Source organism: Sceloporus occidentalis, unplaced genomic scaffold, assembly GCF_023333645.1.
Source record: "Sceloporus occidentalis isolate IW3139 unplaced genomic scaffold, rSceOcc1.0.p SCAF_4, whole genome shotgun sequence".
Classification (NCBI taxonomy): Eukaryota; Metazoa; Chordata; class Lepidosauria; order Squamata; family Phrynosomatidae; genus Sceloporus; species Sceloporus occidentalis.
This window is the reverse complement of record NW_028316984.1, coordinates 108785818-108804860: the sequence shown is the minus strand read 5'-3', so window position 1 is coordinate 108804860 and position 19043 is coordinate 108785818. Positions and strand designations below refer to the sequence as shown.

General features: G+C 42.4%; 1 protein-coding gene across 1 annotated transcript; it reads left to right on the top strand.

The window, feature by feature from the left end:
* Positions 1-1480: 1480 nt before the first annotated feature.
* OLFML1 (olfactomedin like 1) lies at positions 1481-18275 on the top strand. The gene is made up of 3 exons (XM_089523474.1): positions 1481-1606; positions 12002-12293; positions 17374-18275. The coding sequence occupies exons 1-3, from the start codon at positions 1481-1483 to the stop codon at positions 18150-18152; spliced, it is 1197 nt and encodes a 398-aa protein (XP_089379600.1). The 3' UTR covers positions 18153-18275.
* Positions 18276-19043: the final 768 nt, after the last annotated feature.

Genomic DNA, 19043 nt, shown 5'->3' with positions numbered 1-19043 from the left:
AGCCAGGCCTGAATCCAGATTGAAATAGATCTAAATAATCTGTGTTATCCAGAAATCCCTGGAGCTGGGAAACCAACACATGCTTCAGAATCTTGCCTTAAAATGGAATGTTAGAGATTGACTGATAATTACCCAAAATGGTGGGATCCAGGAAGAGCTTTTAACAATGGTTTTATAACTATCTCCTTCAGGCAAGCTGGAACTCGGCCTTGTTTTAGTGAGGTATTAACTGCTCCCTCTTTCCACTCAACCGGTGCACCCCTGGCTTTTTTACTCAAGTGTAGTTGCTCTCCCCTATCCAAGAAACCTGTACACATCCTTGGGCTGCACAGAATGAAAAGCATCTATTATCATCTAGCTGGGGCTAGAGTTACAGGCACTGGATCTGTAGCATCCAATTCAGAGCAGATATGAGTGATTTTAGCTATAAAGTGTTGGGCAAGTTGTTCCCAAAGCACAGTCGAGTAGTCTAAAATATTGTGGTGGTGGTGGTGGTTGGCAGTTCCCTTTTTTAAAAAAAAAAAAAAAAAAGTAAAGATATCCCTGTTTGTTTAAATGTTTGTATGACAACATCCACAAATAACAGAATACCATATCTGCGAATTTTACAAAATGTTAACAAATACACAAACTATTTCAGCCATTTGTTGATCTCCAATGTTAGTCAATGTGAGAATTTCCAAACTGTGATTCTTATTTTAACCTGAGTTGAATCAGGTTCCGCTCCCACCCCCAAATTCTGCCCATGCTTAATAACTGCATTCTGACTGAATTGCCATATTGAGACCTGAATAAAATAATGTGGTTCATGCACATCCCAGTCTGAAATTGCTAAACCTACAGTTACAGACTATGTTATGGATAGCAAAACTCCCTAAGAGCACATCTGCCAAAACAAGCAATGCATTCGTCACACATGATGGTGTAAATGGATTTCCTATGCCAGTGTACACCCATTTAGGGAAAATGTCACGTATAACACAGTCCTTACATATGTGGCTGAGCAAATATTTTTTGCAAACAGTAAAAAGAATGCTAATCATTCAGCAAGATTATTCCTGTGACAAGCAATTTGTAAAGATACTCTAAAATCAGAAAACTTTCTGTTAGGTAGTGATGAAGGAATGGAGGAAGGAATGAAGGATCATTACTTATACTTTTGCTTAGATTTTCTAGCTTGTTTGCTTTGTACAATTCCCTTCTGAACATCTGGACCCAATCAAAAGATCGCAAGCTGGAAAGCAGACTGTTGGCTCCCAGAAACAAACTTATCTAGCTGAGAGCTTTGCAGAACTTTATTGTGCTAATGAGAGACTCTAGGAACCTAAACAGCCATTTTAAATCATCCCAATGCTGTGTTATGTGGCTGGTCTGAAGACACGAAAGCACATATATCTCAGTGTTTGGCAGAAATTACAGGAAATCTCGGATGTCAAATTTGGGGTGTCCCCACCAGTATTTGAGGAGGCTTAATGAAACAATGGCAGCCTTACAGCTCAGATTCTTATTAGTTTCATTTTTTACAAGCACCATGGGAGAAGCACAATATATAATGCAGGATGCTGGATTGGTGCACTACATCGACCGCCGAATTGTCTCAATAGAGGTATGTACTATCTGAACATTTTAGTGGGAGCAAGCTGGTTCTTTTCGAAAATGTATTTGATGTTCTTTATGAAGAGCATGTGTACAGTCCTTCTGTATCAGTGAAATAAATTGTTTTTCCTTAAAGTTCTTTAACTGTAACTTTGAGCATGCACAATTCAACTAGAAGTAAAAGAAAAATGCCAAACTGCAAAGTTGTTTCTAAATATAGGTCAAGACAATTGTATGTGTGTATTGTTTTTATGTGGAAGTAAAATTCAAAGTTAAGCATTTCTAAATTGAGTGGATTTCAATGGGGAGGAACACTTAATTTGAGCTTACTATGATTTAGAGTATGCTAAGTTTGTTAAAGTAATGCTAATGATAAAATAAATTTAAAAAATCAGAGAACATTGCAGGGATCAGAATGATTTTAATCTTTAGGACACATCTGTGTGAGAATCTATCTGAACTTTTAATTCCACAAGTACACCATCTGCTTAAAAAAAAGACGTCTCTGCTAAACCTCTGCTCTGTTGATGATTCTGCTACATGTTCCATCTTATAATTCTACAGGGTGCTTTGAGAGACTTAAATGTGTCAATTTTCTAAATAATGAAGAGGTACTTTAAAACTTCTGGATCCTGAAAACTGCATTGTTTATTTTCTATAGAGCTATGAATCATATAAATTATTTCCCTGTAGTGAACAAAAAACATCCAAATTTGGATTACAGTTGCTTGGAAATATGTGGGATTAGTAGATAGCCATTTGCTCCAATTATGGTTGTACTAATTAACAATGAAGTTCTGTACCTTGAGTCTCATAAACTGTGACACTTCAGATGTTGATGAATTCCAGTTCCCATCACTCTCAGCCAGCATAGCCAATCAACCTGATGGTAATTATATTTCAACAGGGCCAGAGGTTATAGAATCATAGAGTTGGAAGAGACCACAAGGGCCATCCAGTCCAACCCCCAAAGTCCTTGTATATGTTTCTCAGTCCTTTTCTATAGATGCAGTCATGCCCTAGGAAAGCATGCCCTATGAGCAATGTCTTGGGGAGCTGGGGATGTTTAGTCTGGAGAAGAGAAGGTTAAGAGGTGATATGATAGTCCTGTTTAAGTGTTTAAAGGAATGTCATATTGAGAAGGGAGCAAGCTTGTTTTCTGCTGCTCCAGACTACAGGACCCAGACCAATGGATGCAAGCTACGGGAAAAGAAATTCCACCTCAACATTAGGTGGCACTTCCTGACAGTAAGAGCTGTTTGACAGTGGAACACACTTCCTTGGAGAGTGGTGGAGTCTCCCTCCTTGGAGGTCTTTAAACAGAGGCTGGAAGACATCTGTCAGGGGTGCTTTGATTGAGAGTTCCTGCATGGCAGGGGGTTGGACTGGATGGTCTCTTCCAACTCTTTGAGTCTATGATTCTATGCACTTCGGTCTCTTTCACATAGTACAATTATTGCACAGTGATTCTACTTTAGCTGCGATGACTCCAGCACATGATATCCTGGGATAGTAGTTTAGTAACAGTACTTAGAAAAAAAGCTCCATAGAGCTCTCTTTTAGAGAATTCTAAATGCCTCACAAAATTTATTAAACTACAGTACAAAGCCCAGGATTCCATAGGATGGAGCCATGGCAATTGATATCAGTGCTGAAATTATATACTGTGAAACAGATTAGGAGAAAGATTTATTATATCCAGTGAAGTTAGCTCCAAAGTAAGTGAATAATTCTATGCATATTTTTCCAGGAGTAAGCCCCAGTGAATCCCATGGGTATTTAAAGTAAACAAGAATAAGACTGTGGTATGACTATTGGTTTTAGAGGTAGGATTGAAAGACAAATGTTCTTCTTTCTGAGTATACCATTCAGTGTTCTGGAACTGTTTTAAAACTCAGTGTTTTGAAGTTAATTTTTGTGAACATGCTAGAACTACAGAGGGGGAAATATCCAGCTTCTAAACAGCTTTCTGAAGTATAGATTTTAGTATGGCTTCATCTTCTTGTCAGGGAAAGTATCACCTGGTAGGTTTCTCGGTATCTGAAAGCAATCAATAGCACAGGAGTGCTCCTACAGACCTTTTGGGGGGTCTTAATAGAAAAGGTGCCTACTTGGCTCAGCAGGCTTACAATCAACATTGGACAGATTAGGCAGAGAGTGAGAAATCAGGGAATCCTATGATTAATGGGAGTAAGATACAGAACAATTGAGAGGCAGGGTAAAGTCAAGATTATGGATGATTATCACAACTGTCACTTAAGCTGGATAAGTGCTGTGATCAATCATCATGTGATCCTTTGTCATGGCTCTATGCCTATTATATACAGATTCACACCAAAATGAAAAGCATCACCTTCCAACCTAACTGTGGAGACCAATAACTATGGAAATGTCATAGGTCCGAGACAGACAGGTGGGAAGCGGCATGGCAGCACCAATTCTAGGGTTTGGGAGCACGCACCAATGGCATCGTCATCATGGCGGCCTCCCATCCACACGGGGCCACCATGATGATGCAAGCAAGGCAGCACATCCATACATCAGGCGCTGTGCTTGAATCATTGATGCACCACAGTGCACTAATGACACAATGATGGTTTTTACATGTTCTTTTTGGTGCAGAGAGGAGCCCGTGCGGTTTGGATGCTGTGGGCTCCCTCAGGAGCTAAAACAGATGACTCCAGCCCGCCCTTTTGGGGCGGTCTGTTGAGCCCCATAGAAACTTCTATTTTGTGTCCCAGAGACCCAGAGGTTATAATACTCACTTGAATTAGAAGGCAAGCATTTATTGTTGTTCTGATGTGCCTTCAAGTCAACTCTGACTTATAACCCTATCATGAAGTTTTCATGGCAAGATTTATTCAGAGGAGGATCATCAGAGGGAGTTGGCCACTTATTCATCTGTTTGGCTAGCTCATGTTTACCTGAGCTGTTTTTATCTCAGGGGAGGAATTGATTGGATTTATTAGAGTCAATCTGGGACTATATCACATGAGACTAGAGGAACAGAATTTTAACAGGATAAAAACATATTTGGCCAGCATGTATCACACGATGCAGATATATTGCTGCCTTGTATTTATTTGTTATTTTTATTTATTTATTTTATTTATACCCCCCTGTTTAGAAATGCTCTCAGAGTTGTTTACAAATGTTAATTAGACAGTTTCCTGCCCTCAGGATTACAATCCAAAAAGACATGACTCAAAAGGAAAAGGAAATGGCAATGGGGAAGGGGATCAAGTCCAGCAGTTTTTCTCTCCCTCCAAGGCAGGGCAGTGGCAGATGCAATGGAGGGGAGGCCGTTCTTCTGTCTCTGGGCTAGGCCTGGTAGAGCTGTGCCTCTCCTTTCTCTTCCTCTGAGCTCAGGGCCATGACAGATGGAATGGAAAGAGGGCCCTTCCATTGGTACTATATAATGCACCTTTTAATTGATGGGCAAAACCCATCAATAAATTCTCAGTAATTTTGTTATTCCATTACTGACTTTGTGCAATAGGTCCCTTCTGCTGTATTTCCACTTCTCAGGCAGCGATGTGGTATGAGTGAGCATGATTCTGGTCCTGTCCCCCTTCTCCTTCCCCCTCTTAGGCCCCATTCATACTGGTCTAAAAGACCTGGAAGGAACTGGGCTGATCCGGATGCCCCTCCCCCGAATTGCTCCGTTAGCAAGTGCCCACTACAAATTTGAAATCGAATGCATTTTGACCTGCAAATTAGAAATTGAATGCATTCTGTGTCTGCTGGCGAGGTGGCTGCTGCCAATCAAGCTATCGTCATGGTGACGTTTGCAGGGCATCGGGGAAAGTGTCCTCCCTTTTTAAAGAGCCAGGCACAGGGGTTTCAGCGGCTGAAGCAGGGAGAGAGATGCCTCTCTCTCTCTCTCTCTCTTTTTTTATATACCTGTGGGCTTTGGGGTCAGATCTGCCCCTGTCCCAGGCAAAGGATGGGATTGCCATGCATTTTTTTAATGCTTTTAAAAGCAACATTAGCTTTCCCTTTGCTTCCCTTGCTGTATCTGCTCAAGAAGACAAACCATGCGCATATTCGCTCCAAAAAAATTGTTAAAAATGTAACATTGATTGTTTGCAACATTTGTAGCTTCCCCCTCTGCAGAAGGCAAGGAGATCCAAGGATATAAAGTGCAAGCCCAGCTCCATCTGCCTCTGGAATACAAACATAATGTATTCAATGCGCATATTTGCTCCAAAAAAATTGTTAAAAATGTAACATTGATTGTTTGCAACATTTGTAGCTTCCCCCTCTGCAGAAGGCAAGGAGATCCAAGGATATAAAGTGCAAGCCCAGCTCCATCTGCCTCTGGAATACAAACATAATGTATTCAATGCACATATTTGCTCCAAAAAAATTGTTTTAATTTGAAAGGGGGGGGGGGGTTTGCCTGACATGAGCTCCGTTCGTGACCTGAATTTTTTCCTCCTGCAAGGGAAGGAATGCCCAGTGACAGAGGGCTTTGGGCAGGGGATGCAGGGAAAAGAGGCTCCTAAAGAATGCCTTCCCTTGCTCCCTTCTTCCCAGGGCTCTTTCCTCCTCCCCCTCCCCTCCGATGAGGGGAGGAAATGCCTTGCCCTTTGCCCACCCTCTGACCTAAATCCCTCCCTCAATTTGCCTCGATCGTGATCGAGGCCAAGTTCTCATTCCCAGGACCCGGGGTTTTCCAAAAGAAACGGTATTTGCGCCGATTTCAAAAACACCGCGCTAGGGGCCATTTAACACGGAACGGGTGTGCAAGCCCCGGATTCGCTTGTGTGAGATTCGGGGTGAGTAGGAACTTCACGTGATTGAATCGGTTTCAGAACCGATTTTTTTTGTAATGTGAATGGGCCCTTAGTGATTGTGGCAGCCAACACATTCCTGAAGCCAGCTGCTGTGTGCACATTCACATTGCAGCTGGCTTCAAGACGTGGTTGGCTCAGTAGCAATTGTGTGGGGCTGCTATGTGAAGGGAGCAGAGCAATGATTGTGGTGACTAGCACTTACCCAAAGCCGGCTGCTGTGTGCACATCCATACAGCAGCTTGCTTTGGGAGGTGGTTGACACCCTTCCTCCCAGAAGCATCTGACAGTGCAGAAAACAGATCATGTGACCATGGATTGCCAAAGCACTATTGTGGTTGTAAATGTGATAAGAAATAATGCAAAACTGGTATGCTTCCATTCTTAAACTAGTGTGATTGTGGTGGGACAGCAGGCGCATGTGATAACAGCCGCAGTGCAACTATGAAGTAGTCCAACCATCAGAAGGTACCTCTCACTGACATTAAGGTGTGTTACAGACTGCCCGTTTGGCGCGGCCTGTAACTGGCCCTTTCCCTGCCGGATCAGGGCCTCAGTTGCCACAACGGCAGCCTCCGAGGCCCCAATCCGCCGCTTTCCAGGCCGCTGGGAAGCTGCAAAAGGCTGCTTCCCACGGCCTGGAAAGGGGTGTCCTTGGGGCTTCAAGCCCCAAGAACACCCGGCGGTGGCGGGGAGGAGGAGAAAGGGGCCGCTTGGCCCCTTTCTCCTCTGCGTTGCTGGCGCAGGCATGTAAAGGCTGTGCCCAGCGACGCAAAGCTGGAAGGAGCTCCAAAACAGAGCTCCTTCCAGGGCCACAGAAAGGGCGCCCTAGGCGCCCTCACGCAGCCCCACGTCACAACCACGCCGTCCCATTTAGAGGTGGCGCGGTCGTGACGTAGTCACGGCGGTGCCCGTGTGCATAGGGCGCCACCAATTTGTACGGACTCGGTCCATACTAGGGTTAGGGGCATCAAGAAGTGACGCCCCTTCCTAAAGCTAGTACGGACCCAGTCCATACTTTTATGCCCATTTGTAACGGGCCTTAGTGTGCAAAATGATTCACTATATGTCCATATGTGGTTTAAAGAAAGGCAGCACCTGGATTGTTTTTCTCATATTTCCTTTCCCATAATTTACAGCTAATATTGTTCACTTCAAGAAAAATATAAAAACTGACATATTTTAAAATTCTGCTCTCCCATTTTTGGGATCAAAAAGATAGAAGAATGACTTCTTTCTTTTCCTCTCACTTCCTGGCAAAAATGAGGGAAGAGAAGGCAAGCTGCCTACAAAGGAAATTGCAAAGCTACAATTCCAAGTAACAGTACTCAGTGGACTCTTTTCTTTGGCTTCATCTTCCAGCTGTGCAACATCTGGTTCATCAGGGGCCTCACTGCTGTCTTCTGCCAGCACTGCTACTATTTTTGCTGCCTTGTGGAAAGAAATTATTAGGCTGGTGAAATTTTGCAAGCAGCTGTTTTCCAGCTTTCTTAAAGTTCAAAGTACAAAAGCTGGGTGCTTGCTGAAAAACATAGAAACTAAAGGTTTCTTCTCATTCTGTCTTTCAAAGTGTACACTTAAAAATATAATGTAAATATGACAAATGTTCACAAATATGGAGATATAAAGGTATAGTCAGCCTGGAATTAGGACTGGGTGGAACTCCTTGTCAAAGGGCTTGTCTACCCCAGTGGAAAACCCCATACTCATCCTGTAGCAGATGCAACCTGGCCACACAATGTTCTTCAGGATATATAGGCAATGTAGGACTTTTGTCTGAAAATCTCAAGGCAACAAACCTTCCTTTTAACCCTCATTGCCCTGGAAAATCTGGATCAGTAGTATGGCCATGGCCATGTGGCCAGAAATACTCTGCACCATAGGACGTGTGATTATCATAAGACTACCCTTTTCCTCTGGGTTGCTCCAGTCTTGCCATGATGCAACTGTGCTGTGGCTACAGGTTGAATGCGGGTTTCCTGCCTGTTTATTTATTTATTTTTATCCCGCCTTTCTCCCAAAGTGGGCCCCAAAGCAGCTAACAACAAGTATAAAATACATTAAAACAACAATTAAAATCATACAATATATAAAAAATACAAAAAATTACAAATATAAAATTTAAAACATACAAAGTTAAAAATAATAATCTAAAACCAACCCCCTCATCCCCCAATAAAACCAAGCCTGCAGGATCCTAAAAAGCCTGTTTAAATAAAAATGTCTTCGCCTTCCGATGAAAGACCAGCATAGCCTCCCATGGAAGAGAGCTCCACAGGGTGGGAGCAGCCACTGAGAAGCCTCGCTCTTGTGTCCTCACCAGGCGAGGATGAGATGGTGGTGGGACTGAGAGAAAACCTTGTCTTGAGGATCTTAGGGATCTAGGTGGTTCATATGGGGGAGATATGGGCGGGTTACAGACCGCCGAAAAGTGGCGGCCTGTACCCGCCCCTTTCCCCGGTGTATCTGGTCAGCATTCTAGCTGCGACATTTTGGACCCACTGAAGTTTCTGAACAGTTTCCAAAGGTAGCCCTATGTAGAGCGTGTTACAGTAGTCCAAAGAGGATGTAACCAAAGCATGTGTCACTGTAGCCAGATCTGGCATCTCAAGGAAGGGGTCCAGCTAGCACACAAGTTTTAATTGTGCAAATGCACTCCTGTCTCCTGCTGAAACCTGGGCATCCAGGTTCAGAATCATAGAATCATAGAATCATAGAATCGTAGAGTTGGAAGAGACCACTAGGGCCATCCAGTCCAACCCCCTGCCATGCAGGAAATCCAAATCAAAGCATCCCTGACAGATGGCCATCCAGCCTCTGTTTAAAGACCTCCAAGGAAGGAGACTCTATCACCTTCCGAGGAAGTGCATTCCACTGCCGAACAGCCCTTACTGTCAGGAAGTTACTCCTAATGTTCAGGTGGAATCTCTTTTCCTGTAGCTTGCATCCATTGTTCCAGGTCCTGTTCTCTGGAGCAGCAGAAAACAAGCTTGCTCCCTCCTCAATATGACATCCTTTCAAATATTTAAACAGGGCTATCATATCACCTCTTAACCTTCTTTTCTCCAGGCTAAACATCCCCAGCTCCCTAAGTCGTTCCTCATAGGGCATGGTCTCCAGACCCTTCACCATTTTTGTCGCCCTCCTTTGGACACGCTCCAGTTTCTCAATGTCCTTTCTGAATTGTGGCGCCCAGAACTGGATGCAATATTCCAGGTGGGGCCTGACCAAAGCAGAATACAGTGGCACTATTACTTCTCTTGATCTAGACACTATACTTCTATTGATGCAGCCTAAAATTGCATTGGCCTTTTTAGCTGCCGCATCACACTGTTCACTCATGTTCAACTTGTGGTCTACTTGGACTCCTAGATCCCTTTCACACGTAGTTTCATTCAGCCAGGTGTCACCCATCCTATATCTGTGCATTTTATTTTTCCGCCCTAAGTGCAATACCTTACATTTCTCTGTGTTGAATTTCATTTTGTTAGCTTTGGCCCAGCTTTCTAGTCTATTCAGGTCATTTTGAATCTTGATCCTGTCCTCTGGGGTATTAGCTATTCCCCCTAATTTGGTGTCATCTGCAAATTTGATAAGTATGCTCCCAATTCTGTCATCCAGGTCATTGATAAAGATGTTGAATAGCACTGGGCCCAGGACAGAGCCCTGTGGGACCCCACTGGTCACTTCTCTCCAGGATGAAAAGGAGCCATTGTTGAGCACCCTTTGGGTTCGGCCGGTCAACCAATTACAGATCCATTTAACAGTTCCTTTGTCTAGCCCACATTTTACAAGCTTGTTTGCAAGAATGTCATAGGAAACCTTGTCAAAGGCCTTACTGAAATCAAGATATACTATATCCACAGCATTCCCTTCATCTACCAAGCTGGTAATTTTGTCAAAGAAAGAGATTAGATTTGTCTGGCATGACTTGTTTCTCTGAAACCCATGTTGACTTTTTGTGATTATGGCATTGCCTTCTAGATGTTCACAGACTCTCTGTTTAATGATCTGCTCCAGAATCTTTCCTAGAACTGATGTCAGACTAACTGGACGATAATTGTTGGGATCCTCTGTTTTCCCCTTTTTGAAGATGGGGACAACGTTTGCCCTCCTCCAGTCTGCTGGGATCTCTCCTGTTCTCCAGGAGTTTTCAAATATGATTGCCAATGGCTCCGATATTACTTTTGCCAGTTCTTTTAATACCCTTGGATGGAGTTCATCTGGTCCCGGAGACTTAAATTCATTTAGATTAACAAGGTATTCCTCTACTATCTCTTTACTTATTCTGTACTGAAATTCCCCTATTCTGTCCTCTGCTCCATTATCCTCAGGTTGAGCACCCTTTGCCTTTTCTGAGAAGACTGAGGCAAAGAAGGTGTTGAGTAATTCTGCCTTTTCTCTATCTCCTGTTAGCATTTTGCCATCTTCTCCACACAGTGGCCCTACTGTTTCCTTCTTCTTCCTCTTGCTGCGGACATATCCAAAAAAGCTCTTTTTATTGTTCTTAACCTCTCTAGCAAGCCTGAGTTCATTCTGCACTTTAGCTTTTCTGACTTTACCCCTACACATGCCTGCTATTTCTTTGAATTCCTTTTTCGTGATTTCCCCCTTTTTCCATTTCTTATACATGTTCCGTTTCAAACTTAGCTCGGTTGAAAGTTCCTTAGTCATCCATCCTGGTTTCTTGAGACACCTCCCGTTTTTCTTTCTCACTGGAACTGTTTGAAATTGTGCCTTCAGTATCTCCCTTTTGAGAAAGTCCCATCCGTCCTGAACTCCTTTTTCTTTTAGTATTTCTGACCATGGAATCGCCCTCAGTACTTCTCTAAGTTTACTGAAATCCGCTCTCCTAAAGTCTAGGATGCATGTCTGACTCTGCCTGGCTTCTCCTCTCCATTGTATAACAAACTCCAGGAGAACATGGTCGCTTCCACCTAAGGATCCCACCACTTGCACCCCATTAACCAAGTCATCCTTGTTGGTTAGGATCAGATCTAAAATAGCTGACCCCCTTGTTGCCTCTTCCACCTTTTGGACCATGAAATTGTCTTCCAGGCAAGTGAGGAATTTGCTAGACCTTGAGGATTTTGCTGAGTTTGACTTCCAGCAAATATCAGGAGTATAGTCCAGGAGCACACCAAAGCTACAAGCCTGAGATTTCAGGGGAAGTATAACCCCATCCAGGCACAGCCCCAATTCTGCCTTACAATATCTGTATGCAACTCTGTCTTGTCTGGATTTAGCTTCAGTTTATTGTAGACAACTCCAAAGATAGATTGACAACAAAAATGATATTTGCTGGATGTCCACTTTTGGAGCCCTGTACTTTTAAACTAGGGTCCCTATAACATTACAAAATAATATCACTATGATTCCACTTTAACTGCCATAGCTGCATCTTATGGAATTTTGGAGTTTGTCATTTGGTGAGGCATTAGAGCGCCCTAGTTAAGAATTCAAAACACCTGTCCCTACACTGCAAATCCCAGAATATCACAGGATGATGCCATGGTACTAACAGTAGAATCATAGCAAGATAAATGTCTAGTCTGAAAGGCACCTAGTTTTCTGTATGTAAATTGTATCTGTCTGTTTCCTTATTAAAGACCAGGTTGAACAAATGCAATCAAGATATAGCAGATTATGTGCAAGAATTCCGGGAGTTTTCAAAGAAGATGATGTCACGCTTAGAAGGACTTGGCATTTTAAAGACAGAGCTTAAAAATGACATGGATCATTTGCTAACAAGAGTGGAAAGAGCTCAAAGGGAAATTGACTACTTTGAATCTGCAAAAGAGTCACCAACTCCATGTGTGGAAGTAGACGAAGATCTACTGGAGCAACAATTAGTGGAACAAGAAGAGTCGCAAAACAAAATCAAGCTTATGCTTAACGCGAGTAAGAGCTGTTTACACTTCATTTTTATCTCTTTAAACAATGCATCAGCTTATCTCAGTTGTCCTAGTGTGACCCATGTGAAGTGAGTTTTTAGCAGAAGTCAAGGAGCAACTTTATGGGAAAATCCAGAGTAAAAACAAAACATAGGCCCTTATAACTATAGTAAAACTGCCCCCACAATTAACCCTTGCATCTCATCTTTTGATATGGCAATGCCAATAAATTAGCACATATTTTAGCCAAGCAGGATTGTGATAGGTTTGATTCTGTCAGTCATTATTTATTTTATTACCAGAGCCCTTCTGTTCATGGAATGTCAAACCTGGATCTAACCCACTGCCTACACAGTATCATCTTACAGTAATTGAAGCCTACTGGGGGGAGGCATTGGCCTCCACTAAAAATTCTGCTCCCCCATGAAATTTTCCTTCAGTCCCCAAAATCCTAACATTCCAGACAGATAAACACAGAAAATAATTCATACCTCTGTGTGTGTGTGTCCTCAAGTCACGTGCCAACTTATGGTGACCCCATGAATTTCATAGGGCTTTCTTAGAGAAGGAATACTCGGTGGTGGTTTTGCCAGTTCCTTCCTCTGAAATATAGCCTACAGCACCTGGTGTTCATTGTTGGTCTCCCATCTAAGCAGGTCTGACCCTGCTTAGCTTTCAAGATCAGATGGGATCTGGTGCCTTTAGGGTATAAGGCCCATTCATACCTAGAACTCTTATATTTATGTTGTTTGCTTTCCTGGCTAGCTGCCACACTTCCTACACCAGCTCAAGCATCACATTATTCTAGCCTATTTTATTTATTCTATTTACATTTTTAAAGTTTTGCAGATTTTTAAAAGATGCAGATTAGGGTAGAAAAAGTGTGAAACTAACACATTTCCTTGACTTCCAAAGAAATCTGGAAATTTCTTTTAGCCATTGCACAAAACTTATTCCATTTCTTATGATGGGAATTGTTTGAAAGTAAAATAGAAGTCTTGGGGAAATGTTTGCTTTTATTACTGCATAAGAGATACATTTAAATTTTCAATTTTTCTAAATCTCTTTTCATTTCTTTCCATGCTTTATACAAATTATTTTGAGATAATAAACTGCTGTTCTTCATAATTATAACTTCCAAATAATCAATTCCCCCTTTTCCCCACTTTAAAAGTAGAAAAAGCAGTTAATTAATTTTCCTCTTTAGAAGTAATATTTTAACCAACATTTTGTTTTATCACAGTTCACTTTAAATCCAGAACATGTCCCAAACACTTCAATTTTTTCCAGCAGTCTTCATTGAGTCCAATGGATTTTGCATCATGATCAAAAGATCATCCACATAAGCCCTCATATTCTTCTTTTTTTACCTTCACTCCATGAATTCTGCCATCTTGCCTAATATCTCTCAATAAAGTCTCTAACACTAAAATAAAAAGCAAAGGTGAAAAAAGACATTCTTGTCTGGTTGCCTTTATGTATAGAATCATAGAATCATAGAGTTGGAAGAGACCACAAGGGCCATCCAGTCCAACCCCCTGCCATGCAGGAAATCACAATCAAAGCATCCCCGACAGATGGCCATCCAGCCTCTGCTTGAAGACCTCCAAGGAAGGAGACTCCACTACACTCTGAGGGAGTTTGTTCCACTGTTGAACAGCCCTTACTGTCAGGAACTTCCTCCTAATGTTGAGGTTGGGTATCTCAGTTGGTGTTGTGGCACTGCCATTTACCAAAATCTGGGTTTATGAACAACAGATTGGAAATATACTGATCTGTTCATCTCTTTCTGTGTTTATATGCATTCCGGTCACCTGTCAATTTATGGCAATTATGGCCCTATACAGACCAGCACTTTGTGCCAGCCTGTGGGCAGAGTTAGGGCACAGCATCTGCACACTGGATGCCCTAACCATGCCCCCAGGTTGCCATTTTGGTGCACACCAGTCCACATGGCACATGCCATCATGATGCCCCTCTGGTGCTGCATCCACATAAAGCCATGCCGCCATGGCTATGTCGCCCCTTGGAGGGCGCAAAAAGAAGCTGCTTTTTGTGGCTCCTTTTTGCACTCTTCAGAGGCCAAATCAGGGCCACGGTGTGAGGTTGCGACGGCCCTGATCAGGTCAGTAAAGGGACAGCTGCAGACTGCCCCTTTGGGGCGGTCTATATAGCCCTCACATGAATTTTACAGGATTTTCTTAGACAAGGAATACTCAAAGGTGGTTTGCCTTTGCCTTCCTCTGAAATTTAGCCTATTGCATCAAAAACACAGGTGATATCACTTCTGATGTCTTCAGCAGTTAGTGTCAAGCATTATTTTGCCAGCACAAATTCATTTTTCTTGCAGGCTGATAATGAGTACTAATCACTGTTCAGAATGTTTCAAGTGAAAGAGTGATTGCCCAAACTGTAGTTCTGTGAGAGGCCACGTATGTGCTCATAAATCTCTTGACAGTTCATTTCCAATTTTGCTGTGGCTAGAAGTATCACTTGTCCTACTTTTAAATGAAGTCTAAAACTCTCATTTCATGTGGATACAATTCAGGGTAACCAACTACACAAGGTTGTCAAGGCTGCTAGTTTTCTCCCAGATGTGTACATAAGCCTTAACCACCGACATCCAAGAAAATAATTTCCCTGAAGGGAATGGAAATCTATCTACTTGTGAAGCTGAAGGAGGGGCAGTGATAAAACTACAGAAGTTGTTTTAGCCTGTTGTATAACTTTCTCATCTACCATTTCCTGCCTTAAGGGCTTCTTCATTCAGTCTGGCTACAAATGCTGTACCTTATTAAAAGACATTCTTTAAACTCCAGATAGTGTTTCTTCTCAGTTTTGTCTTGCCTTTGGCAAACTGGTTATTTTTGTGAGTAAACTGTATAAAGTGTCTGCCAGAAAACATGGTTCTTGTAACTAAATATTTGTGTCCTGGGACCCCAGTATGACCTGGGTAGCTCATTCCTCGTGTGTGTGTGTGTGTGTGTGTGTGTGTGTGTGTGTGTGTGTGAAGGAAGGAGAGGGGGTGCAATTTGTTTACCCTCCCATGATATGAAGAGCACGAGGTGGCATACAATTTATTTACACTTATACTGTGTGTAGTGGTTTGAGTGTTGGACTATGACTCTGGAGAGCAGAGTTTGAATCCCATCTTGGTTCAGCCATAGAAATGCACTGGGTGACCTTGGACAAGTCACACTCTCTCAGCCTCTGAGGAAGGCAATGGCAAACCCCTTCTGAAGAAATTTTCCAAGAAAACACAGTGATAGGGTTGCCTTAGGGTTGCCATAAGTTGAAATCAACTTGAAGTAACACAACAACAAATACTGTGGTGAACCATAGGAGTGATGTACAGATGGGTTGAATGTCATGCCCTCCAATTGTCTCAATTTAGCCAGGGACAGTCCCAATTAATCTGTTGCCCTACTTTTCCATCTGCTTCTCCCTTTCCTACTTTCTCCCTTTGTCCTCAGCTCAACTCTTGTACTCAGAGGCTTGACAGACTGCCCCTTTCCTAGTTGCATTGGGGCTGCGTCAACCTCACACCGCAGCCCCAATCTGGCCTTTCAATCGTGCAAAAAGGAGCCACAAAAAGCAGCTCCTTTTTGTACCTTCGAAAGGGTGCCACAGCTGCAGTGGCATGGCTATATGGCACTCTTTCGGCACTGTGTCAAGCGCTGAAGGAACGTCACAATGCCATACGCCATGTGGAGTGGTGTGCGGTGTCATGGCACCCTGGGGCAGAGTCAGGGCAAGTGCCATCTGGACACAATGCTCCGACTCCGTCCCCAGGCTAGCCTTTCAGGCCAGTCTGCACAGTTATATAGTTAATTCAGCAAGAGAGGAGAGGAAAGGAGGAGAGAGCCAGAATCTTGTCCTTCCCAGCAGGTTCAGAGAAAAGCAAACTGCTGCAGCACCTCATAGCTTCTATAAATAAATAAATAAATATTTTATTTTTATCCCACTTTTCTGTGACGAGACAATCAAAGCGGCTCACAACACATTAAAATATCCACATTCACAACATTATATCCCAAATTACCCCCCTTAAAACAAGATTAAACATGTTACAATTAAAATTGGAGATTAAAATATCTATTAAAAACACAATAAAAAATATAACAAGGACAGAGCGGTGGGCTAATACATGATGTGAGGAGCAGTCATTCTGTGGCCAGACACTTTTATTCAGGAAAGGCTTGCCAGAAGAGATCCGTCTTGACAGCTTTTTGAAAGCTGTCTAAGCTGGCAATTTGATGGATCTCATCCAGCAGGCCGTTCCATAATTTGAGAGCAATTGCAAAGAAGGCCCTCTGGGAGGTAGCCGTTAGTTTGGTTTTTAAAGGCTGCAATAGATTCCTCCCAGAGGACCTGAGGGTGCGGGGTGGATTATATGGGAGCAGGCGATCCCTTCTATGGTCTTCCTCATTAAAATAAATTTTACCATCTTGACTACCCACTGATGTTGCTTGGCTACACATGTCCCAGTTTTCATCTGTGAAATGTTAGGTGGTATATAGAATGTAGGTGTGACTTTTGCATGGATAATAAATAAAAATAAATAAAACTTTTATTTGTATCTCGCTTTTCTGTGACGAGACAATCAAAGTGGCTCACAACACATTAAAATCCATATTTACAAAATTATGTCCCAAATCCACCCCCCCTCTAGCTTTACAAAGTCCTTAACCTTTGCTGCTAAAGAGTATTGGTGCCTCACAAAACTACAGATGCCAAGATTCTGTAGGATGGAGCTATGGCAGTTAAAGAGGTATCAAACGGCATTATTTCCACAGTGAAGATGCACTCAAAGTTATAATTATCAGCCACAGAGCTCAAGTGCCTCAGCAAACTGCAAATTCCATGGGATGCAGCCATGGCAGTTAAACTGTAGTCATAATGTTATGACTGTACAGTGTGAAAGGCTTCCAGGTGGAATTTGGACCAACTTTTCAGTGCTCCATTTTGTAAATTATTTTCTTTAAGGGAAAATTTCATAGTAAAACAAAGATCTTGTTGAGACTGTTTTGATTACAAACAGACCCCCCCCCCCCCGCCATGACTGAACTTGTTCTTTTTCCTTAAAGGTTGCAGCTACATGATTGGAGGCATCAAATCCCTAAAGATAGTGAAGAGATCTGAAGATGTGCATGGTTCATGGTTGAAAGACCCAGGCAAGAATCACCAAAAAATTTATTTCTTAACTGGAACAAAGAACAGAACTGTCATGGAGTTTGCAAATATCCGGACTTTTACCGAAAGCAGCAAGAAACCATCAGCTCGGAGAATTACTTTGCCATTTCCCTGGCAAGGAACAGGCCATGCTATATATAATGGCTTTCTGTTTTATCATAGATATGGTTCCTTAAATGAGATAATTAAGTTTGATGTTCAGAAGAGAAATGTGACAGACCAGATGCTTCTGTCTGGTGCAGGAGAGACATCTGCCTATGAACTTAATCCTTCTACAAAAATAGACCTAGCTGTGGATGAACTGGGATTGTGGGCAATCCATGCAGAGCCAGGTAGCCACAAAAAATTGGCCCTTACTAAAATCAACCATGAAACCATGGCTGCAGAGTATACTTGGGATACAACCTGCAAAAGCCAGAATGCAGAAGCAGCTTTCATGATGTGTGGTGCCTTGTATGTAGTATACAATTCAGCAGGAGGAGGCACACCTCGTATAGAGTGCATTTACGATACTTTAGATACTATCAGTCCTTATGAAATCCCAATGATTCATTTTCCAAAACGCCAGACAAGTCATTCCATGGTACACTATTATCCCAGAGAAAAGCAACTTTTTGCCTGGGATAACAGATCCCAGGTAATTTACAAGCTCCTGACAAAGCAAAAGAACTAAAACAATAACTACACTCCCAAATTAAAGACTCCCTCCTCTCCTCTATCTGCCTATCCCAGTACTAGACTAGGTTGCAGAATGTGGTTGTTTTTCTATTTACATTGCATATATTTTAAAATTGTCTTTTACAGCCTAATTATACTTTTAAAATAAATCCCCCTCCCATCTATCTCCAGTCATCTGTAAACACTGCAGAACTCAACTTCCTTGTAAAGAAAACTGGTCCTCTGACGCCACAACCTGAACCTTTCTGCTTCAGGTGGGAGGCTGAGGAGAAGTTACCGAATAGCAAGGTTATTGTTGGTGTTCTTGTTGGGAAGTTTCAGAGCTTGAACAAGTGACTTTTTTGGACTATAACTCCCACTGGTCATGCTAGCCCAGAAAGTAAGTTTTCCAACTTCCAGGAAGAATAAAGAGGGGAGAAAGATAAGGAGATCAAACAACAATAATTGAGGAAAGTATTGAACATATATATTTTCTGTCCTGGGTCCAATGAAGAAAATGGAGTAACATAGGTGTTACCGTACAAATAGCAACCACTTGTTTACTGTAGAACATCCTTCCCATTGCAGGTCTGTTTGTCTTTTCTTTCTTGCTAGTTTCCCTCCTACCTATGCCCTATCCAGGGTAGCATCCTCACTCCCTTTATACTCTTTGGTTTTATTATTTTCCTCTCCACTTTCTGCCCTCCATCCCACTGCCACCCCTGATAGACCGCTTGAAATGATTTCCAAGAACAATATCAGAAGACAACAAAAAATAGACAGAAGCCTGCCATCCTATTAATGAGTTGGCTGTTTGAGTCAAAAATGCTGTAATTGTATAGTGTGAAAAGGCCCCTGATGCTTTGATCCTGTAAACTTTAGACCCATTATACCAGGAATGGGAATT

Excerpts from the sequence above, each read along its gene's own strand:
- OLFML1 (XM_089523474.1), top strand. The coding sequence starts at position 1,481 with ATGGCAGCCTTACAGCTCAGATTCTTATTAGTTTCATTTTTTACAAGC. Across the intron at positions 1,607-12,001 it reads GCCGAATTGTCTCAATAGAG|ACCAGGTTGAACAAATGCAA; the intron begins GTATGTACTATC and ends TCCTTATTAAAG. Across the intron at positions 12,294-17,373 it reads CAAGCTTATGCTTAACGCGA|GTTGCAGCTACATGATTGGA; the intron begins GTAAGAGCTGTT and ends TTTTCCTTAAAG.